Genomic DNA, 24,827 nt, shown 5'->3' with positions numbered 1-24,827 from the left:
GTAACGTTCATAATCAAGGTATGTTGTAGATAAATGTAACGTTCATAATCAAGGTATGTTGTAGATAAAGGTAACGCTCAAAACCAAGGTATGTTGTAGATAAAGGTAACGTTCATAACCAAGGTATGTTGTAGATAAAGATAACATTCATAACCAAGGTATGTTGTAGATAAAGGTAACTCATAACCAAGGTATGTTGTAGATAAAGATAACTCATAACCAAGGTATGTTGTAGATAAAGGTAACGTTCGTAACCAAGGTATGTTGTAGATAAAGGTAACGTTTATAACCAAGATATGTTGTAGATAAAGGTAACTCATAACCAAGGTATGATGTAGATAAAGGTAACGTTCACAACCAAGGTATGTTGTAGATAAAGGTAACTCATAACCAAGGCATGTTGTAGATAAAGGTAACGTTGATAACAAAGGTATGTTGTAGATAAATGTAACGTTTATAACCAAGATATGTTGTAGATAAAGGTAACTCATAACCAAGGTATGATGTAGATAAAGGTAACGTTCACAACCAAGGTATGATGTAGATAAAGGTAACGTTCATAACCAAGGTATGTTGTAGATAAAGGTAACGTTCATAACCAAGGCATGTTGTAGATAATGCTAACTCATAACCAAGGTATGTTGTACATAAAGGTAACGTTCATAACCAAGGTATGTTGTAGATAAAGATAACATTCATAACCAAGGCATGTTGTAGATAAACGTAACTCATAACCAAGGTATGTTGTAGATAAAGGTAACGCTCATAACCAAGGTATGTTGTAGATAAAGTTAACGTTCATAACCAAGGTATGTTGTAGATAAAGGTAACGTTCATAACCAAGGTATGTTGTAGATAAAGGTAACGTTCATAACCAAGGTATGTTGTAGATAAAGATAACATTCATAACCAAGGCATGTTGTAGATAAACGTAACTGATATCCAAGGTATGTTGTAGATAAAGGTAACGTTCATAAACAAGGTATGTTGTAGATAAAGGTAACGTTCATAACCAAGGTATGATGTAGATAAAGGTAACGTTCACAACCAAGGTATGTTGTAGATAAAGGTAACTCATAACCAAGGCATGTTGTAGATAAAGATAACGTTCATAACAAAGGTATGTTGTAGATAAATGTAACGTTTATAACCAAGATATGTTGTAGATAAAGGTAACTCATAACCAAGGTATGATGTAGATAAAGGTAACGTTCACAACCAAGGTATGATGTAGATAAAGGTAACGTTCATAACCAAGGTATGTTGTAGATAAAGGTAACGTTTATAACCAAGATATGTTGTAGATAAAGGTAACCCATAACCAAGGTATGATGTAGATAAAGGTAACGTTCACAACCAAGGTATGATGTAGATAAAGGTAACGTTCATAACCAAGGTATGTTGTAGATAAAGGTAACGTTCATAACCAAGGTATGTTGTAGATAAAGGTAACGTTCATAACCAAGGCATGTTGTAGATAAAGGTAACGTTCATAACCAAGGCATGTTGTAGATAAAGGTAACGTTCATAACCAAGGTATGTTGTAGATAAAGGTAACGTTCATAACCAAGGTATGTTGCAGATAATGGTAACGCCTCATAACCAAGGTATGTTGTAGATAAAGGTAACTCATAACCAAGGTATGTTGTAGATAAAGATAACATTCATAACCAAGGAATGTTGTAGATAAAGGTAACCTCATATCCAAGGTATGTTGTAGATAAAGGTAACGTTCATAACCAAGGTATGTTGTAGATAAAGGTAACGTTTATAACCAAGATATGTTGTAGATAAAGGTAACTCATAACCAAGGTATGATGTAGATAAAGGTAACGTTCACAACCAAGGTATGTTGTAGATAAAGGTAACTCATAACCAAGGCATGTTGTAGATAAAGATAACGTTCATAACAAAGGTATGTTTTAGATAAATGTAACGTTTATAACCAAGATATGTTGTAGATAAAGGTAACTCATAACCAAGGTATGATGTAGATAAAGGTAACGTTCACAACCAAGGTATGATGTAGATAAAGGTAACGTTCATAACCAAGGTATGTTGTAGATAAAGGTAACGTTCATAACCAAGGCATGTTGTAGATAAAGTTAACTCATAACCAAGGTATGTTGTAGATAAAGATAACTCTTAACCAAGGTATGTTGTAGATAAAGGTAACGTTCATAACCGAGGTATGTTGTAGATAAAGGTAACGTTTATAACCAAGATATGTTGTAGATAAAGGTAACTCATAACCAAGGTATGATGTAGATAAAGGTAACGTTCACAACCAAGGTATGATGTAGATAAAGGTAACGTTCATAACCAAGTTATGTTGTAGATAAAGGTAACGTTCATAACCAAGGTATGTTGTAGATAAAGGTAACGTTCATAACCAAGGCATGTTGCAGATAAAGGTAACGTTCATAACCAAGGCATGTTGTAGATAAAGGTAACGTTCATAACCAAGGTATGTTGTAGATAAAGGTAACGTTCATAACCAAGGTATGTTGCAGATAAAGGTAACGCTCATAACCAAGGTATGTTGTAGATAAAGGTAACTCATAACCAAGGTATGTTGTAGATAAAGATAACATTCATAACCAAGGAATGTTGTAGATAAAGGTAACTCATATCCAAGGTATGTTGTAGATAAAGGTAACGTTCATAACTAAGGTATGATGTAGATAAAGGTAACGTTCATAACCATGGAATGTTGTAGATAAAGGTAACGTTCATAACCAATGTATGTTGTAGATAAATGTAACGTTCATAACCAAGGTATGTTGTAGATAAATGTAACGCTCATAACCAAGGTATGTTGTAGATAAAGGTAACTCATAACCAAGGTATGTTGTAGATAAAGGTAACTCATAACCAAGGTATGATGTAGATAAAGCTAACTCATAACCAAGGTATGTTGTACATAAAGATAACATTCATAACCAAGGCATGTTGTAGATAAAGGTAACGTTCATAACCAAGGTATGATGTAGATAAAGGTAACGTTTATAACCAAGATATGTTGTAGATAAAGGTAACTCATAACCAAGGTATGATGTAGATAAAGGTAACGTTCACAACCAAGGTATGATGTAGATAAAGGTAACGTTCATAATCAAGGTATGTTGTAGATAAAGATAACTCATAACCAAGGTATGTTGTAGATAAAGGTAACGTTCGTAACCAAGGTATGTTGTAGATAAAGGTAACGTTTATAACCAAGATATGTTGTAGATAAAGGTAACTCATAACCAAGGTATGATGTAGATAAAGGTAACGTTCATAACCAAGTTATGTTGTAGATAAAGGTAACGTTCATAACCAAGGTATGTTGTAGATAAAGGTAACGTTCATAACCAAGGCATGTTGTAGATAAAGGTAACGTTCATAACCAAGGCATGTTGTAGATAAAGGTAACGTTCATAACCAAGGTATGTTGTAGATAAAGGTAACGTTCATAACCAAGGTATGTTGCAGATAAAGGTAACGCTCATAACCAAGGTATGTTGTAGATAAAGGTAACTCATAACCAAGGTATGTTGTAGATAAAGATAACATTCATAACCAAGGAATGTTGTAGATAAAGGTAACTCATATCCAAGGTATGTTGTAGATAAATGTAACGTTTATAACCAAGATATGTTGTAGATAAAGGTAACTCATAACCAAGGTATGATGTAGATAAAGGTAACGTTCACAACCAAGGTATGATGTAGATAAAGGTAACGTTCATAACCAAGGTATGTTGTAGATAAAGGTAACGTTCATAACCAAGGCATGTTGTAGATAAAGGTAACTCATAACCAAGGTATGTTGTAGATAAAGATAACTCATAACCAAGGTATGTTGTAGATAAAGGTAACGTTCATAACCGAGGTATGTTGTAGATAAAGGTAACGTTTATAACCAAGATATGTTGTAGATAAAGGTAACTCATAACCAAGGTATGATGTAGATAAAGGTAACGTTCACAACCAAGGTATGATGTAGATAAAGGTAACGTTCATAACCAAGGTATGTTGTAGATAAAGGTAACGTTCATAACCAAGGTATGTTGTAGATAAAGGTAACGTTCATAACCAAGGCATGTTGTAGATAAAGGTAACGTTCATAACCAAGGCATGTTGTAGATAAAGGTAACGTTCATAACCAAGGTATGTTGTAGATAAAGGTAACGTTCATAACCAAGGTATGTTGCAGATAATGGTAACGCTCATAACCAAGGTATGTTGTAGATAAAGGTAACTCATAACCAAGGTATGTTGTAGATAAAGATAACATTCATAACCAAGGAATGTTGTAGATAAAGGTAACTCATATCCAAGGTATGTTGTAGATAAAGGTAACGTTCATAACCAAGGTATGTTGTAGATAAAGGTAACGTTTATAACCAAGATATGTTGTAGATAAAGGTAACTCATAACCAAGGTATGATGTAGATAAAGGTAACGTTCACAACCAAGGTATGTTGTAGATAAAGGTAACTCATAACCAAGGCATGTTGTAGATAAAGATAACGTTCATAACAAAGGTATGTTTTAGATAAATGTAACGTTTATAACCAAGGTATGTTGTAGATAAAGGTAACGTTCATAACCAAGGTATGATGTAGATAAAGGTAACGTTCACAACCAAGGTATGATGTAGATAAAGGTAACGTTCATAACCAAGGTATGTTGTAGATAAAGGTAACGTTCATAACCAAGGCATGTTGTAGATAAAGGTAACTCATAACCAAGGTATGTTGTAGATAAAGATAACTCATAACCAAGGTATGTTGTAGATAAAGGTAACGTTCATAACCGAGGTATGTTGTAGATAAAGGTAACGTTTATAACCAAGATATGTTGTAGATAAAGGTAACTCATAACCAAGGTATGATGTAGATAAAGGTAACGTTCACAACCAAGGTATGATGTAGATAAAGGTAACGTTCATAACCAAGTTATGTTGTAGATAAAGGTAACGTTCATAACCAAGGTATGTTGTAGATAAAGGTAACGTTCATAACCAAGGCATGTTGTAGATAAAGGTAACGTTCATAACCAAGGCATGTTGTAGATAAAGGTAACGCTCATAACCAAGGTATGTTGTAGATAAAGTTAACGTTCATAACCAAGGTATGTTGTAGATAAAGGTAACGTTCATAACCAAGGTATGTTGTAGATAAAGGTAACGTTCATAACCAAGGTATGTTGTAGATAAAGATAACATTCATAACCAAGGCATGTTGTAGATAAACGTAACTCATATCCAAGGTATGTTGTAGATAAAGGTAACGTTCATAAACAAGGTATGTTGTAGATAAAGGTAACGTTCATAACCAAGGTATGATGTAGATAAAGGTAACGTTCACAACCAAGGTATGTTGTAGATAAAGGTAACTCATAACCAAGGCATGTTGTAGATAAAGATAACGTTCATAACAAAGGTATGTTGTAGATAAATGTAACGTTTATAACCAAGATATGTTGTAGATAAAGGTAACTCATAACCAAGGTATGATGTAGATAAAGGTAACGTTCACAACCAAGGTATGATGTAGATAAAGGTAACGTTCATAACCAAGGTATGTTGTAGATAAAGGTAACGTTCATAACCAAGGCATGTTGTAGATAAAGGTAACTCATAACCAAGGTATGTTGTAGATAAAGATAACTCATAACCAAGGTATGTTGTAGATAAAGGTAACGTTCATAACCGAGGTATGTTGTAGATAAAGGTAACGTTTATAACCAAGATATGTTGTAGATAAAGGTAACTCATAACCAAGGTATGATGTAGATAAAGGTAACGTTCACAACCAAGGTATGATGTAGATAAAGGTAACGTTCATAACCAAGTTATGTTGTAGATAAAGGTAACGTTCATAACCAAGGTATGTTGTAGATAAAGGTAACGTTCATAACCAAGGCATGTTGTAGATAAAGGTAACGTTCATAACCAAGGCATGTTGTAGATAAAGGTAACGCTCATAACCAAGGTATGTTGTAGATAAAGTTAACGTTCATAACCAAGGTATGTTGTAGATAAAGGTAACGTTTATAACCAAGGTATGTTGTAGATAAAGGTAACGTTCATAACCAAGGTATGTTGTAGATAAAGATAACATTCATAACCAAGGCATGTTGTAGATAAACGTAACTCATATCCAAGGTATGTTGTAGATAAAGGTAACGTTCATAAACAAGGTATGTTGTAGATAAAGGTAACGTTCATAACCAAGGTATGATGTAGATAAAGGTAACGTTCACAACCAAGGTATGTTGTAGATAAAGGTAACTCATAACCAAGGCATGTTGTAGATAAAGATAACGTTCATAACAAAGGTATGTTGTAGATAAATGTAACGTTTATAACCAAGATATGTTGTAGATAAAGGTAACTCATAACCAAGGTATGATGTAGATAAAGGTAACGTTCACAACCAAGGTATGATGTAGATAAAGGTAACGTTCATAACCAAGGTATGTTGTAGATAAAGGTAACGTTCATAACCAAGGCATGTTGTAGATAAAGGTAACTCATAACCAAGGTATGTTGTAGATAAAGATAACTCATAACCAAGGTATGTTGTAGATAAAGGTAACGTTCATAACCGAGGTATGTTGTAGATAAAGGTAACGTTTATAACCAAGATATGTTGTAGATAAAGGTAACTCATAACCAAGGTATGATGTAGATAAAGGTAACGTTCACAAACCAAGGTATGATGTAGATAAAGGTAACGTTCATAACCAAGGTATGTTGTAGATAAAGGTAACGTTCATAACCAAGGTATGTTGTAGATAAAGGTAACGTTCATAACCAAGGCATGTTGTAGATAAAGGTAACGTTCATAACCAAGGCATGTTGTAGATAAAGGTAACGTTCATAACCAAGGTATGTTGTAGATAAAGGTAACGTTCATAACCAAGGTATGTTGCAGATAATGGTAACGCTCATAACCAAGGTATGTTGTAGATAAAGGTAACTCATAACCAAGGTATGTTGTAGATAAAGATAACATTCATAACCAAGGAATGTTGTAGATAAAGGTAACTCATATCCAAGGTATGTTGTAGATAAAGGTAACGTTCATAACCAAGGTATGTTGTAGATAAAGGTAACGTTTATAACCAAGATATGTTGTAGATAAAGGTAACTCATAACCAAGGTATGATGTAGATAAAGGTAACGTTCACAACCAAGGTATGTTGTAGATAAAGGTAACTCATAACCAAGGCATGTTGTAGATAAAGATAACGTTCATAACAAAGGTATGTTTTAGATAAATGTAACGTTTATAACCAAGATATGTTGTAGATAAAGGTAACTCATAACCAAGGTATGATGTAGATAAAGGTAACGTTCACAACCAAGGTATGATGTAGATAAAGGTAACGTTCATAACCAAGGTATGTTGTAGATAAAGGTAACGTTCATAACCAAGGCATGTTGTAGATAAAGGTAACGTTCATAACCAAGGCATGTTGTAGATAAAGGTAACGTTCATAACCAAGGTATGTTGTAGATAAAGGTAACGTTCATAACCAAGGTATGTTGCAGATAAAGGTAACGCTCATAACCAAGGTATGTTGTAGATAAAGGTAACTCATAACCAAGGTATGTTGTAGATAAAGATAACATTCATAACCAAGGAATGTTGTAGATAAAGGTAACTCATATCCAAGGTATGTTGTAGATAAAGGTAACGTTCATAACTAAGGTATGATGTAGATAAAGGTAACGTTCATAACCATGGAATGTTGTAGATAAAGGTAACGTTCATAACCAATGTATGTTGTAGATAAATGTAACGTTCATAACCAAGGTATGTTGTAGATAAATGTAACGCTCATAACCAAGGTATGTTGTAGATAAAGGTAACTCATAACCAAGGTATGTTGTAGATAAAGGTAACTCATAACCAAGGTATGATGTAGATAAAGCTAACTCATAACCAAGGTATGTTGTACATAAAGATAACATTCATAACCAAGGCATGTTGTAGGTAAAGGTAACGTTCATAACCAAGGTATGATGTAGATAAAGGTAACGTTTATAACCAAGATATGTTGTAGATAAAGGTAACTCATAACCAAGGTATGATGTAGATAAAGGTAACGTTCACAAACCAAGGTATGATGTAGATAAAGGTAACGTTCATAATCAAGGTATGTTGTAGATAAAGATAACTCATAACCAAGGTATGTTGTAGATAAAGGTAACGTTCGTAACCAAGGTATGTTGTAGATAAAGGTAACGTTTATAACCAAGATATGTTGTAGATAAAGGTAACTCATAACCAAGGTATGATGTAGATAAAGGTAACGTTCACAACCAAGGTATGTTGTAGATAAAGGTAACTCATAACCAAGGCATGTTGTAGATAAAGGTAACGTTGATAACAAAGGTATGTTGTAGATAAATGTAACGTTCATAACCAAGGTATGTTGTAGATAAAGGTAACGTTCATAACCAATGTATGTTGTAGATAAATGTAACGTTCATAACCAAGGTATGTTGTAGATAAATGTAACTTATAACCAAGGTATGTTGTAGATAAAGGTAACTCATAACCAAGGTATGTTGTAGATAAAGATAACATTCATAACCAAGGTATGATGTAGATAAAGGTAACTCATAACCAAGGTATGATGTAGATAAAGGTAATCAGTGATGACGAGAAACCCACTTGTTGAGAAAATTAATATGCAAAAACGGCTCGTTTGGGCTGAGAAAACACTTTTACATAGAAAAGCGAACAACGTTTCGACCTTCGACTTGACGATGACCGAAGAAGGTCGAAACGTTGTTCGCTTTTCATGTAAAAGTGTTTTCAGCCCAAACGAGCCGCTTTTTGCATATAGATAAAGGTAACGTTCATAACCAAGGTATGTTGTAGATAAAGGTAACGTTCATAACCAAGGTATGTTGTAGATAAAGGTAATGTTCATAACCAAGGTATGTTGTATATACAAGGTAACGTTCATAACCAAGGCATGTTGTAGATAAAGGTAACGTTCATAACCAAGGTATGTTGTAGATAAAGGTAACGTTCATAACCAAGGTATGTTGTAGATAAAGGTAACGTTCATAACCAAGGTATGTTGTAGATAAAGGTAACGTTCATAACCAAGGTATGTTGTAGATAAAGGTAACGTTCATAACCAAGTTATGTTGTAGATAAGGGTAACTCATATCCAAGGTATGTTGTAGATAAAGGTAACGTTCATAACCAAGGTATGTTGTAGATAAAGGTAACGTTCATAACCAAGGTATGTTGTAGATAAAGGTAACTTTATAATGTGAGTTCTTATGTTAAGAATACAATGGGTCTAACATTATGTCATATGTGGAAAATGTCGTTTGTCAAAAATGCAGTAGGCCCAATATATTAACATATGTTGAAAATATGTTTAAGGTATTGTAAAAGTAAAAACACAGTAGGTCTAACATAATGTGTTATGTTAAAAAATACGATAGGTCAAATGTGTGTGTTAAAAATATAGTAGGTCTAAGATATTGTCATATGTTAATAATACAATAGCTTATGTGTATTGTGTTGTACGTAAATTATAGTAGGCCTAACATAATGTATACATGTATAATTAATTGTATCATGTTTTGTAAACTTCTAAAACACGTTCACACCGTAAGAACAAGCCCGTACAATATCTGCTCCACCTTTAGTGGGATTTCTTTTGTAATTTCATGTGGTACTTAAATACACTGCCTTTCTATGTAAAGTAATACTTTATGTTAATCAGAAAAAAGTCTTCAAACCACAATTTTGTGTTCCATTTTCAAAATTTTGCAAGAAACATTTGCCCCTCCCAATGATTTAACTATTCACCAAGAACACAGTTCACATTCTCTTCATTGACTTAGAATTTATGGACTACAAAATGGTCTCGACGGGTTGTATATATTTCTATTATTTTTTTATTACTTTAATATTTCAAAATAAATCCTTTTTTTGGGAAATGAATTGAACTTATTATAAAGAGAACGGAAAATATCTACAACTGAAAATAAGTACATAACTGTATGTGATTTTTGTTTTCTTAAAAAGTTTTGGTTGAAGCGATCAATTGTTTGTTATTTATGATGAACCTTAAATAAATGTCTATTTCATTGTATTTATACATACAACCCTGACAAAATAATGAAAGAAGTTTGTAAAACATGTATGCCACACTCCAAGCCATTTGCATAGGAAACGGTACCAATTAGTAGAACTGCTTCCGGGACAAGTAGGAGAAAGCATAATATTTAATGTAGAACTTAAAGTGTCGAGGCGAGGCCTGGACGCCCGCAGTAATAGGTGCGCATGGGGCGTACGTTCCTGTACTGCCCTCAGTCAAATAAACCGTGACTATAATTTACCTTCTACCTCCGTAAGTGAAGAGTCGTTTACTGGTTTACTTTGTCATAGAATAATATATCATAAAGTTATAGTATTACCATTTTCCTCGACTAGTTGTTAATACACTAAAATTTGTGAATAATTATATATCAAGCGCTGCTTGGCTGTACCTTACAGTGCGTAGCGCCATCTGTCAACACGAGGGAGACCGTGTTTTTCTTGAGGCGTGCTAGATGTTTTATGTTGTAGAGTTGTGACTTATTTAGAAGTGTCAGTGGATAGAATGTGTCACATACTCGGCTTGGTAGTAATACATTTCTTTGTTAGATGTTTTAAAACATCACTTTTAACAATTCTGGAATTATATGATGAAATACAATAGATAAAAGTCCAGAAATAGTTGCGCACACTCGTGCTTTTGAACTTTACGTTTTATCACTTGAACTACGTGATAAATTTACACTTATTTGTATTATAAAACAAAGGAAGATAGCTTGTGTTTAGCTCTATTGCCCGAGACTTGTTGAGAAGAAAATGTAAAATCTCCGAAAGTGTCTCTTCCCTACATGTGAAAATCTAGATGTTTTTATAGAAACTTACGTGGTATTTGTTGTTGTCTTGGTGAAAGTCGGGTATTGGATTATACGGCTAAATCTCTTTAAAGCACTTCGTGGGTTTTTAGTTGCTTGTTCAATAAAAACAAACAACTGATACTTAGCCATCAAGACATCGTATAGAATGTCTTTTTTCAAAAGACGAAGTAAATCACTGGACCTGCAACGACTTCGGGATCACTTGATGTGGTTCCGTAAGGTGAGACATTTTTAAAAACATTTTGTCCTAGTTGTATAGATAAACGTGACCCCACCCCCGACTCCTAAGGGATGGGCTCAAATTTATGTACTGGGGATTGGTTGAAACGTCGTACCTGTCTTAAAGATATCCATCAGCACTGTGAAGACTAGAATGTATTAGGTTACAATAACCATTACAGTCTAATGGAGTTCCACCCATGTTAACGCCATATTAACTGTTTCCTGTAGTCAAGCGGCCATATGTCTCGCTTGCTCAGGTAAAACGTTTTATTTATATTGTACGTCGGTGCAAATTGTTTACTCGTTAAAAGATTATTTTAATCATTTTCTTAGGGATTGTGATCATTTATATAGGCTTTGTTCAAAATATATTAGATAAAACTTGAAACATATATCGTCAGAACTTGTCTCAGTGTTTTGTTTGAATTTCGTACAAAGCTACTCAAGTACCACTTGTGTTCGTCTCTGTGTCGCGAGTTAAAAGTAGATTAGAACTTTTAATGTTTGTTTAAATAACTATGAATGTCTTTAAGAGTCGTGCAGATTAACAACTAATTTATTTTCATTGTTTTAAGGTAAAGTAACATGACATTTACGTAGTGTTATGTAGGTTTGGACTTTTCATCGGAAAATGTCAATACCATGGTTTTTGTTTACAAACTGTTCTGACACATGTAAAACATTACCACTGTGGCTAATTTACACATTATATAAATATACAAAATAATTTGTACAAAAATGACTGAACGTACCTGAGAATGAGTCCAGACTTGGATGTCAGCCCTAACTAAGTAGATTATGACTAGTTACACTTATCAACACTACATTAATGTACACTACAAGATGTATGAACTTTAAAGCATCAACAGATCACACCTGAATATCAATATTTAAAAATAAGAATTATCACACTAAACGTGTTTGAGAAACTTATAGGAACTTTTATCAGTTGGTTAAAACAGATTAGTGTGGTATTTCCGTGTAACTATGGCTTAGTTAATGTTGGAAGTTAAATCTTGGAAAGAACGAATTTATTATTCTACATTGTGGGCCAACTTTAATAAAACACCCGCTCTTTTTTTATGAGAAGGTTCAAAGTTCACTACATTGTGGGCCAACTTTAATGATCAAAATAAAATACCCGCTCCTTTCTTATGAGAGGGTTCAAAGTTCACTACATTGTGGGCCAACTTTAATGATCAAAATAAAATACCCGCTCCTTTCTTATGAGAAGGTTCAAAGTTCACTAAATTGTGGGCCAACTTTAATGATCAAAATAAAATACCCGCTCCTTTCTTATGAGAGGGTTCAAAGTTCACTACATTGTGGGCCAACTTTAATGATCAAAATAAAATACCCGCTTCTTTCTTATGAGAGGGTTCAAAGTTCACTACATTGTGGGCCAACTTTAATGATCAAAATAAAATACCCGCTCCTTTCTTATGAGAAGGTTCAAAGTTCACTACATTGTGGGCCAACTTTAATGATCAAAATAAAATACCCGCTCCTTTCTTATGAGAGGGTTCAAAGTTCACTACATTGTGGGCCAACTTTAATGATCAAAATAAAATACCCGCTCCTTTCTTATGAGAAGGTTCAAAGTTCACTACATTGTGGGCCAACTTTAATGATCAAAATAAAATACCCGCTCCTTTCTTATGAGAGGTTCAAAGTTCACTACATTGTGGGCCAACTTTAATGATCAAAATAAAATACCCGCTCCTTTCTTATGAGAAGGTTCAAAGTTCACTATATTGTGGGCCAACTTTAATGATCAAAATAAAATATACCCGCTCCTTTCTTATGAGAAGGTTCAAAGTTCACTACATTGTGGGCCAACTTTAATAAAACACCGGCTCCTTTCTTATGAGAGGGTTCAAAGTTCACATCTTTCTCTTCATGATTCGCAGAGGTTTCAATGTAAGACCAAACTCCCTGTTATTCCCAGAGGACGTGTAACCAACAACATCACGAGCCATTAGCTCGTGACTTGGGTATGAATATAATATCGACAATGTAACCCCTAAATCTGATTCGGTTTCAGTGACTCTGAAAACTCTACATCTAGACTCGTCATACCTGGACCGTTTTCAGGACAGCCTTTGTCCCCACCCTTTACAGACATACTTCTATAGCTGCTTTAAAGGAGGAAGGTCTGTGTCTCCCTGTTTTAACCCCTCACATGTTTGATCCTGTTAACAGAGGATATAAATAATTTCAAACGTGGGAATTTCAAGAGTCCAGGAACTAATATTCAAATTCAACTTGAAAATCTAACCCTAGACCCCAACATTCCTGGAAGGCTTTCCAGGTGCGTTTTACTCCATCTTGGTTTGGTAGCCATAGAGCTAACACTTCCTTTCGCAAACAAGCACACAGCCTCAATTAACGTGGGTTTGATCACATGCATGAATTACGTTTCACAAATTGTCTTTAACAAGGACTAGTGCACGAGTTAGTTTAGGATGTTGGTGGATGACAGGTAGTCGATATTTGGTATAATAATTACGGAGGTTAGGTTTTCACCATTCTCTATGTTTGTCAGCAAGATATCTCGAAACCGATTTAATGGATTTGGGAAGAAGTTCGCATACATTTGAAATATGACCCAACTTATAAGTACTTAGTTTTTGGAGGGTCAAGGTCACCGTAAGGTCGCGAAATAAAAAAGAAAATCCGCACCTAACGCGGAATCCCGTTTTTCACGTTATTTTGCTCTATAAATCCGTCCATAATGACCGCAGTTTGATGAAACTTGGTGGACTTGTGTGGAATATTATTCACAGTTTGATGAAACTTGGTGGACTTGTGTGGAATATTATTCACAGTTTGATGAAACTTGGTGGACTTGTGTGGAATATTATTCACAGTTTGATGAAACTTGGTGGACTTGTGTGGAATATTATTCACAGTTTGATGAAACTTGGTGGGCTTGTGTGGAATATTATTCACAGTTTGATGAAACCTGGTGGCCTTGTGTGGAATATTATTCAGAGTTTGATGAAACTTAGTGGGCTTGTGTGGAATATTATTCACAGTTTGATGAAACTTGGTTTACTTGTGTGGAATATTATTCACAGTTTGATGAAACTTGGTTTACTTGTGTGGAATATTATTACTTTGTCATGCTAAAAGTGGTTTGTGTTCACCGTTAAGGCGGACACCTTTTCGTATTTTTTGGAAAACCGAATATAATCCACGCCGCGTGGCGGAAGTTTGCGATCTGCGAATTCCCGCTAGTTTGTGATAAAGTATGTGTGTGTTATCTTTGTCTACTTCTTCTATTGGTTGTGACGACACTTTGTTATCCAACGTGCTATTTAGATAAAACTTTGTGGTGTTGTCAGACTATTTCATACACACGTAATAACAGTATTTCACAACGTTTACTGGAAACCTCGTCCTGTCACTACAGCGGGGTTAAAACATTGGTGACTGGTTCTCTCGCAGAGAATGTGTTGATTCTTAAAACATGTCTGTGTATGTCAAACTTTTAATTTCAGAGAAGGTTATACGACGTTAATTGAAGAACTTTTCTGTTTCTTAGACATCCGATTTTATAAAGGTATAAAGCCCTCCCTCGCTGTGGCAGCAGGAAGTTCACGGATTTGCAACGCTAAAGTCAGGGGTTCGATTTCCCTTGGTGGACACAGCAGATAACTCAACGTGGCTTTGCTATAAGAAAAACACAAACGCGTAAAATATATATATAATCTCCCATTTGTTTAGGGATAACCAGATGCTCTTGAAAAAATTAAGTTTGCCTTAATTTTGTTCTAAGCTAAATCTTTGTAGTTTTAAATTTAGATGTTGGATAGAGGGCGCATTGTCCTTGAATATCTGTTTAGTTCACGATGACATCAAATATCTTGTAATTTTCACTGATATATGCGCATTGCACATCAGTACAAGTGAGAGTAATCAGTGAAGTTTTGGATAAGAATTTAGTTAAATGTCTGTTTTATTGTTGTTTTGTGCATAAACATTTTAGTCTTTCTTTTCTGTTTAAATTGTTTTATTAATATTTCCACTTTATATATTAGTATTCTTGTTATGTCTAGTAATTGCTTGTAGATTACGGTAAATAAATTCTTTAAATGTTTTATTCATACTAGATGTTCTAACGAAACTCACTTGACTGGGAAGAAACGTTTAATGTGTTTATTTGTTCTAAAGTTTTTAGGACGTTTTTAGTCGATTATGAACCTGTAACGAAATTCACTTGCTTGGAGGTTAAAGATAAACGACACTTTGTTCTGAGGTGATTTTTAGCTAATTGGCAAATATGTCCTTTGTTGTTAAACTTACACAAAATACAATTTCTCGGACAGTGGTTATTGTGTCGAACTATAGTGTTGTTGAATACTTCTACGCTGTTTCAGCTGTTGGCGCATTATAAAAGTGACAGTCGGTGTCGTTATTTGGTTTATATATATAAAAAAATATTGTTGCAATAGGTGGTTCTAGTTATCTGATTGTTGTGCTCAGTAGTTCAAAATGATCACCAACCATCACAGAAACCAGGGGGATCTCTGACCCAGGTCATTTAGCCCACTTGCGCGTAAGACATTGTCCAGATAGGAAATTCGGACATTTTTATGACTTAACAACTATGATTTAAAACAAAATCTTCAAACTGTCACATCCCATTAGCAAACATGTCCACCTTCCGGTAGAAAAGATAACTATATATCACTACTTAAATTCGTATCATTTGTTCAAGTAAACAACCGTCGGATGTACTAAGTGGTTGTCTTCCGACTGCCTGATTTCATTTCAAAATCTAGGAACTTAGACGTTCGATCTTCAGATTAGATTACTTGGTATGTCTCGAGATTAGATTCACTCTAGTTTGCAGTACTTATAAACGTCACTTTTTCCGCAACAAATATATTGCAAGATATCTAACAGGTTGTATTAATAGTGGATACACAGACAGAGAGAGAACAGCTCTCATGTCAATAGGATGAGGGCTTGTTTTTGATATAGATGAGAATTGACCAGTTTGGAACTGTACGTTACATAACTAACGGATATACTGTGTTTGTTTTGTTGTTTTTTTTGTCTTTCTGCGGGGGCTTTTGGTACAGTAATAGCAGACTGGTAAGCATCATTTTCAGTAGCCGACAAAAGTGTTTAAAAATATTCCTATATCTGAATACGACCGTTATTCAGAAGTGGACCAGATGACGTCAGATTGGGCTCTTTTTTTTGCAGATTAGAATTATATCTTCTGTTTTTAACTGTTCTCTGTTATTTTTCTGGCTTAGCATGGCTAGTTAGTTAGGGCTCTCGACTTGTAATTCTAGGGTCGCAGGCTCGAATTCCCGTCACATCAAACATGCTCGCCCTTGAGCTGCGGGGGCGTTATAATATTATGGTCAATCCCAATATTCATTGGTAAAAGAGTAACCCAAGAACTGGCGGTGGGTGGTGATGACTAGCTGCGTTCCCTCTAGTCTCACACTACTAAATTAGGGACGGCTAACGCAGATAGCTCTCAAGTATCTTTGCACGAAATTCAAAATAAGCTAAACCGTTATCTTTAATATTAGTGTTGAAACTTAAACGGCTCTCATTATGCTTTTAATGTGTAACTTTCACTGTTCGAATTGACTTCTTAATTTGTTCAAAGTATTTTTGATGCAGACTGTCAGAATAAGTATAACATGTGAACACTAAACATAATATTTGATGATTCATTAATCTGTGATGGCTTTATTATAATGAAGTTTTTTATGTTCTATAGTAATTCCTGTACGCTTAATCAGAAAACGATACAAGTTTTTCTCTATGCACAGTTTTTTCACTAAACATCACATGTACTTTTACTTAAGTGAATAATTTGCATTGATATATGGTCACATTTGGTTATATTTAAAATGTTTATAACCACATGTAGATTTCTTTAGACCTACTATGACATAAGAGTTTTATGGATCTAGAACTCACGTGAAACGCACCACTAGTATACAAACGATTAACAGTCCACATGACGTGTTATTTCTGGATAGTATTTGTTTGTGAGTGCATTTTAACATTATTTATTCGTTAAGAGCAGGCCCAGTATGGCCAAGCGTGTTAAGGCGTGCGTCTCGTAATCTGAGGGTCGCGGGTTCGCATCCCGGTCGCGCCAAACATGCTCGCCCTTTCAGCCGTGGGGGCGTTATAATGTGAAGGTCAATCCCACTATTTGTTGGTAAAAGAGTAGCCCAAGAGTTGGCGGTGGGTGGTGATGACTAGGTGCCTTTTCTCTAGTCTTACACTGCTAAATTAGGGACGGCTAGCACAGATAGCCCTCTAGTAGCTTTGTGCGAAATTCAAAAACAAACAAACAAAACAAATCGTTAAGAGCAACAAGTGGTAAATTTGTTGTAAAGACATTAAGGTGAAACTTTACAGAATGTGTCAAAAAAGTGTATTCCACGTATTTTAAAATAAAACTTGGGAAACAATGCACATCAGGGACTCCGCAAAGGTTTGCACAGAAGAGTTTGGACAGTGGACTAAAGGTAAGAAAAAAGTTTTGCCTTTTGGAGTTCCAGTGGTTTCGTGTGAGCCAATAAAGCATGGAAATGATTTTTCATCATGACTGCAACACTGGAGATAAAAGGGTAGTTTTGTTATCTGAATCTTCAATCTGCTATAACACCTGTTGTTCACGGACTTGATGTACCTACTTCACTGTAGTCTCAATTTCATCTGATGTCAGTTGACATGATGATAGAATTGTTCTTACCTGAAAGGTTTCATCAAGAAGTGGAGAGGAGGAACCAGGGAAAGTGGAACATCAGCATGATGGCAGGTTACTGCTAATGGAGAGGGGGTACCAGGGAAAGTAGAACATCAACATGATAGGTGGTAACTGCTAATTTAGAGGAGGTACCAAGGAAAGTAGAACATCAGCATGATGGCTGGTTACTGCTAATGGAGAGGAGGTACCAGGGAAAGTAGAACATCAACATGATGGTTGGTTACTGCTAATGGAGAGGAGGTACCAGGGAAAGTAGAACATCAGCATGATGGTTGGTTAGTGCTAATGGAGAGGAGGTACCAGGGAAAGTGAAACATCGACATGATGGCAGGTTACTGCTAATGTAGAGGAGGTACCAGGGAAAGTGGAACATCAATATGATGGCAGGTTACTGCTAATGGAGAGGTGGTACCAGGGAAAGTGGAACATCAACATGATGGCTGGTTACTGCTAATGGAGAGGAGGTACCAGGGAAAGTGGAACATCAACATCATGGCTGGTTACTGCTAATGGAGAAGAGGTACCAGGGAAAGTGGCAGGTTACTGCTAATGGAGAGGGGGTACCAGGGAAAGTAGAACATCAACATGATAGGTGGTAACTGCTAATGGAGAGGAGGTACCAGGGAAAGTAGAACATCAGCATGATGGTTGGTTAGTGCTAATGGAGAGGAGGTACCAGGGAAAGTGAAACATCAACATGATGGCAGGTTACTGCTAATGTAGAGGAGGTACCAGGGAAAGTGGAACATCAACATGATGGCAGGTTACTGCTAATGGAGAGGTGGTACCAGGGAAAGTGGAACATCAACATGATGGCAGGTTACTGCTAATGGAGAGGTAGTACCAGGGAAAGTGGAACATCAACATGATGGCAGGTTACTGCTAATGGAGAGGAGGTACCAGGGAAAGTGGAACATCAACATGATGGTTGGTCATTCAAACGTGATGCTCCAGACACAATACCTAAAGACCACAACATGTAGTTTGAGACTAAATAGATTTCACTATTAAAAGTAGAATGAATGAAGATACATCTTTGTGTGACGTCACCATTCTTCATTTTTATTCGGTTTGTTTGTATTTTTAACAAACATAATGACAAAATATTAATCGTGGGAAACGAAATAATAAGTTTTGTAAAAAAAAGAATATTGTTTTCAGAGTTGAATTTATGAAAAAATTAAAACGAAGTTTAAATTCTATGTAATCATTCTCTAGAATGTTTTAAATTTAAAGAATTCTTTTAGCCAAAAATCCAGTTAATGGTTTCACTTTCTTCTCGGTTCAACAAGTGTGTTCTTACACGTATAATAAACTTTGTTTATTTCATATTTCTAATTTTCATATTACGTGTATTATAATCGAATTTCGGGGTTTAAAATTTATTGCTGTATTTAGTAGTGTCATCTCGTGGCCAAAAATGAAACTATAATAAGTGGTTAAACGAGATATAAATACAAAATGTTTTAATTCTTTCTCAGCCATTTTGAAAAATAAAGATGTTTATGAAACATAAATGTATTATAATTAATCGTGAGGTTTAAAATGTTGGTTATGAATCAGTAAGAACCTTAAAATATTTAAATGTTTATAAATTTAAATTAAACTGGTTTTTATGCCATCCAGAATATCGAAACATTGGGATGGAATTTACGTTGTAATAAATAACATCTTTCTTCACGTGAATAGCTATGTTAGTGGATATTCAATTGTATCAGAACGAACAAAATTACTCAGATTATTTTTTTAAAATCAATTCTTTGTCGCTGCCTCATGCTGATTTTGCCGCTAGGTGACTAAAACACGATACCAGGTGCAAGGAATGAATTTCTGTAGACATTTGTTCTTCACGGGTTTTAGAAGCGACACTCAACTACTATAGCGTTTATGTAATGTTTGGAAGGAACTGTTGAAGTATTTGGTGTTTAAAGAAGACTAGAAGCATTCCATGTTCCATGTGTTCTCAGCTAATATGACTTAATTAGAAGCATTCCATGTTCCATGTGTTCTCAGCTAATATGACTTAATTAGAAGCATTCCATGTTCCATGTGTTCTCAGCTAATATGACTTAATTAGAAGCATTCCATGTTCCATGTGTTCTCAGCTAATATGACTTAACTAGAAGCATTCCATGTTCCATGTGTTCTCAGCTAATATGACTTAATTAGAAGCATTCCATGTTCCACGTGTTCTCAGCTAATATGACTTAACTAGAAGCATTCCATGTTCCATGTGTTCTCAGCTAATATGACTTAATTAGAAGCATTCCATGTTCCACGTGTTCTCAGCTAATATGACTTAATTAGAAGCATTCCATGTTCCACGTGTTCTCAGCTAATATGACTTAATATTTCTTTCATATAAAATAATGCATTAACTCGTCCATGCTCTGTTCTAACTTTACATAAACGTCCAGTATTATCAAATAAATTATTTATTTATTAATCTTATGCTAACGTCGTTGCCTGGTAACTCAGAAAGTAGGTGACAAGTAAAACGAGAGGGAATTCTCAACAGCTGCGTCCATAATTTGATGTCATATCAGTCAAGAGGTGCAGCTAAGAACTGAATATTTGTATTTGGAAAAATAAAAGATTAAAACTCGTAAGCCATTTTATGAGCCGCTAGACTGCGTCTGAAAACTCCGTTATTTCTGAGTTGTTAGATAGGTCTAGTTTAATTTTTTTTTTGTTGAAACAACTTCAGTTTGTCTATATATCGATTAAATTACCCGAATAAGTAACTTTGAAATTTTATCTTTCAGAGATTCAGTAGTGCCGGTGGTGGAGCACCGTCAGGTAAGGCCTGTTTTGTGTGCACATAGTTATCATCAAAGGTATTCAGTAGTGCCGGTGGTGGAGCACCGTCAGGTAAGGCCTGTTTTGTGTGGGACATAATTATCATCACAGGTATTCACTAGTGCCGGTGGTGGAGCACCGTCAGGTAAGGCCTGTTTTGTGTGGACATAATTATCATCACAGGTATTCACTAGTGCCGGTGGTGGAGCACCGTCAGGTAAGACCTGTTTTGTGTGGACATAATTATCATCACAGGTATTCAATAGTGCCGGTGGTGGAGCACACCGTCAGGTAAAGGCCTGTTTTGTGTGCACATAATTATCATCACAGGTATTCACTAGTGCCGGTGGTGGAGCACCGTCAGGTAAGGCCTGTTTTGTGTGGACATAATTATCATCACAGGTATTCAGTAGCGCCGGTGGTGGAGCAACCGTCAGGTAAGGCCTGTTTTGTGTGGACATAATTTATCATCACAGGTATTCACTAGTGCCGGTTGGTGGAGCACCGTCAGGTAAGGCCTGTTTTGTGTGGACATAATTATCATCACAGGTATTCAGTAGTGCCGGTGGTGGAGCACCGTCAGGTAAGGCCTGTTTTGTGTGGACATAATTATCATCACAGGTATTCAGTAGTGCCGGTGGTGGAGCAACCGTCAGGTAAGGCCTGTTTTTGTGTGGACATAATTATCATCACAGGTATTCAGTAGTGCCGGTGGTGGAGCACCGTCAGGTAAGGCCTGTTTTGTGTGGACATAATTATCATCACAGGTATTCACTAGTGCCGCTGGTGGAGCACCGTCAGGTAAGGCCTGTTTTGTGTGGACATAATTATCATCACAGGTATTCACTAGTGCCGGTGGTGGAGCACCGTCAGGTAAGGCCTGTTTTGTGTGCACATAATTATCATCACAGGTATTCAGTAGTGCCGGTGGTGGAGCACTGTCAGGTAAGGCCTGTTTTGTGTGGACATAATTATCATCACAGGTATTCAGTAGCGCCGGTGGTGGAGCACCGTCAGGTAAGGCCTGTTTTGTGTGCACATAATTATCATCACAGGTATTCACTAGTGCCGGTTGTGGAGCACCGTCAGGTAAGGCCTGTTTTGTGTGGACATAATTATCATCACAGGTATTCAGTAGTGCCGGTGGTGGAGCACCGTCAGGTAAGGCCTGTTTTGTGTGGACATAATTATCATCACAGGTATTCAGTAGTGCCGGTGGTGGAGCACCGTCAGGTAAGGTCTGTTTTGTGTGGACATAATTATCATCACAGGTATTCACTAGTGCCGGTGGTGGAGCACCGTCAGGTAAGGCCTGTTTTGTGTGCACATAATTATCATCACAGGTATTCAGTAGTGCCGGTGGTGGAGCAACCGTCAGGTAAGGCCTGTTTTGTGTGGACATAATTATCATCACAGGTATTCAGTAGTGCCGGTGGTGGAGCACCGTCAGGTAAGGCCTGTTTTGTGTGGACATAATTATCATCACAGGTATTCAGTAGTGCCGGTGGTGGAGCACCGTCAGGTAAGGCCTGTTTTGTGTGCACATAATTATCATCACAGGTATTCGTGAAGTCTAAAGATAAAATTCTTATAATTGTTGGAGAAAAATGTTAAAACGGTGGTGTTGGAACTAGGGTTATTATCACCAGTAAAAAAAGAAAAAAATGTGATTTATTGAACGAGTTTCGAAGTCACTTCCCACTACTCATTGCTCGAGTTGGTGAAACTAGTGTTGACTGGTATAAGGCATTTATACATACTTTACGACAGTTATTCGTTAGTCTATAACCTCGTTGATTCTAGCGCTCCCAATAACATAATTCACACGAAAAAATTTATAGAAAAGTGTATTTCAAATAATCTTAACACTTACAGCTGGAGGCTATAAAAATATCGAGAAAGTACGTGATTTATTAACATTTTTAGGGCGATTCTTTCTACAGAGTTGTCAGTGGTTTGAATGGTTAAACTCCATGTGTTGTTGTCGGTGGTTTGACGGGTTAGTCAGGTCCCGTGTGGGTAGTTGTTGTTGTTGATTTGACAGGTTAGTCAAGTCCCGTGTGGGTAGTTGTTGTCGGTGGTTTGAATGGTTAAACTCCATGTGTTGTTGTCGGTGGTTTGACGGGTTAGTCAAGTCCAGTGTGTGTAGTTGTTGTTGTTGGTTTGACGGGTTAGTCAAGTCCAGTGTGTGTAGTTGTTGTTGGTGGTTTGACGGGTTAGTCAAGTCCCGTGTGTGTAGTTGTTGGTGGTTTGACGGGTTAGTCAAGTCCAGTGTGTGAAGCTGTTTTGATTAAACTAATTTGTTTAAAACTTCTCACCAAATTATAGTTCTGACTCCCATCTCTCTTCAACAAATATAACATTAACTTCCGGTTCAACTTAACTGAGGTAGACGAAATCGTTCTTGCAAAGTTTAGCTTCATGAAACCAGTGTGAAAAAAACAAACAGATTCAAGACTTGTGCTAATTTGTTATCGGGATGAGAATGAAACAATCTCACCTCCGATCCCTGTCCTCAAATAGTTAAGATAACAAACAGATTCAAGACTTGTGCTAATTTGTTATCGGGATGAGAATGAAACAATCTCACCTCCGATCCCTGTCCTCAAATAGTTAAGATAACAAACAGATTCAAGACTTGTGCTAATTTTTTTATCAGGAGGAGAATCAAACAAGACCACCCCCTGTCTTCAAATATTTATGATAACAAAGATAAAACTCCTTTCTCTAGACTTGAACTGTGAAAATTGTGTCATAAGTATGACTAAAAGTTTAGCCATAATACTGATGTTCTTCAGCGGGTCAAAGGATTAGCGTATTGACTAACAACGCTATAATCGGTGGCTTGTTTTCTCATGGTAAACGGAGAAGCCAAAGCTCATTATACAGCTAATTAAAACACTTTACACATCGGTGCAACTCCGAACATTAACTCCAGATTGTGGTGCCCTCTTGTTTTTGTTTAGTATTGACTAAAGAATCTTATCTGTTCTATTTGTTGAGCTATTAACACATCATGAATGTTTACCTTCACAATTAATTTGCTAAACTCGTACAATACACGATGTAATGAAATTTAGATACAAGAATTACATAAGAAGTTTTTACATTGATAACAAGACGAAGAAGCAAGGTAAAGACGGTGTAGTATTTAATGTACAAAGATCATAAGCATCTGTTTTACATAGATTTAAATAATTCATAAATTCATCATAACTTTGACTCGATTCACAACACGCACTGCTCGTAACTTGGTGAATGATCCATTAATTAGACGTGTATCACTTTCGCTGCTTATCACTTTGGGAATGAACATTTAACTGGGCGTGTAATACACACTCTGTCAGGGTATATAAATGTGTTGGATTCTTTTATAGTAGGTGTTTGTAACTTGTTGGCGATAAATTCTAACAATAAACGAACAGCGCTCAGTCCACTTGTTTCGAATTATTATTTAAAAATGTATATATAAAATGCTTTATTCTTTAGGCGTTACATATTATACTTTATTTCGAACGAGTCTCCGATGTTCACACGTTACGTATTACTGTTCCAAATAAACAAAAATTTGAATTTCGATATTTAATTATATGATAATAATTATGATACTTGCCAACAATTTTCTGTTTTAACACACATTTTAATATATCAATAAAATAATATAATTTATAATAATTATTGATAGTTATTACAAAAAATGATTTATATGCAAGTCTTACAGACAATACTGAGTAATATATCCGGTCTAGAACTGGTTATTTTATCGAAGAACCAGGTCCGCGACGAGCAAGTTAATTGTGAGTTAACACTGTCACGCCTCGCTCAAGCCTAGCGAGCTGTCCTTATTGATTGGGCTCACACCGCTTACATGTTCATCTCTTGTCGTTGAAAATATGTGATGTTCTCATAGGAATTCTAACGTCCGAAGTGATTCACTGAAGTTGAAAGGGTTTGTGTTCAAATCTATGACTGTTCTTGGTAAATTCTGTAGTTTTCCGATTAATATATGTTACTCACAATTATACGGTCCTAGGCTTATAGCACACTTACTCTAGCTGGCCAATAATTACTTCTCCTGTCTCTCAGCTTTGTAAGAATGACGCGAGTT

At 35.8% G+C, this 24,827-nt stretch overlaps 1 protein-coding gene across 1 annotated transcript in view; it reads left to right on the top strand.

Annotated features, from left to right (window-relative positions):
* Window positions 1–20,745, top strand: part of LOC143235791 (uncharacterized) — a 66,384-nt gene extending 45,639 nt beyond the window's left edge. The window contains exon 3 of the mRNA XM_076473992.1: window positions 20,686–20,745. Within this exon, the coding sequence (XP_076330107.1) occupies window positions 20,686–20,745 (60 nt within the window). The remainder of the gene's footprint in view (window positions 1–20,685) is intronic.
* The last annotated feature ends 4,082 nt before the right edge of the window (window positions 20,746–24,827 follow it).

Source organism: Tachypleus tridentatus, chromosome 12 (genome assembly GCF_004210375.1).
Source record: "Tachypleus tridentatus isolate NWPU-2018 chromosome 12, ASM421037v1, whole genome shotgun sequence".
Classification (NCBI taxonomy): domain Eukaryota; kingdom Metazoa; phylum Arthropoda; class Merostomata; order Xiphosura; family Limulidae; genus Tachypleus; species Tachypleus tridentatus.
This window is presented reverse-complemented; position numbering and strand designations above follow the sequence as displayed.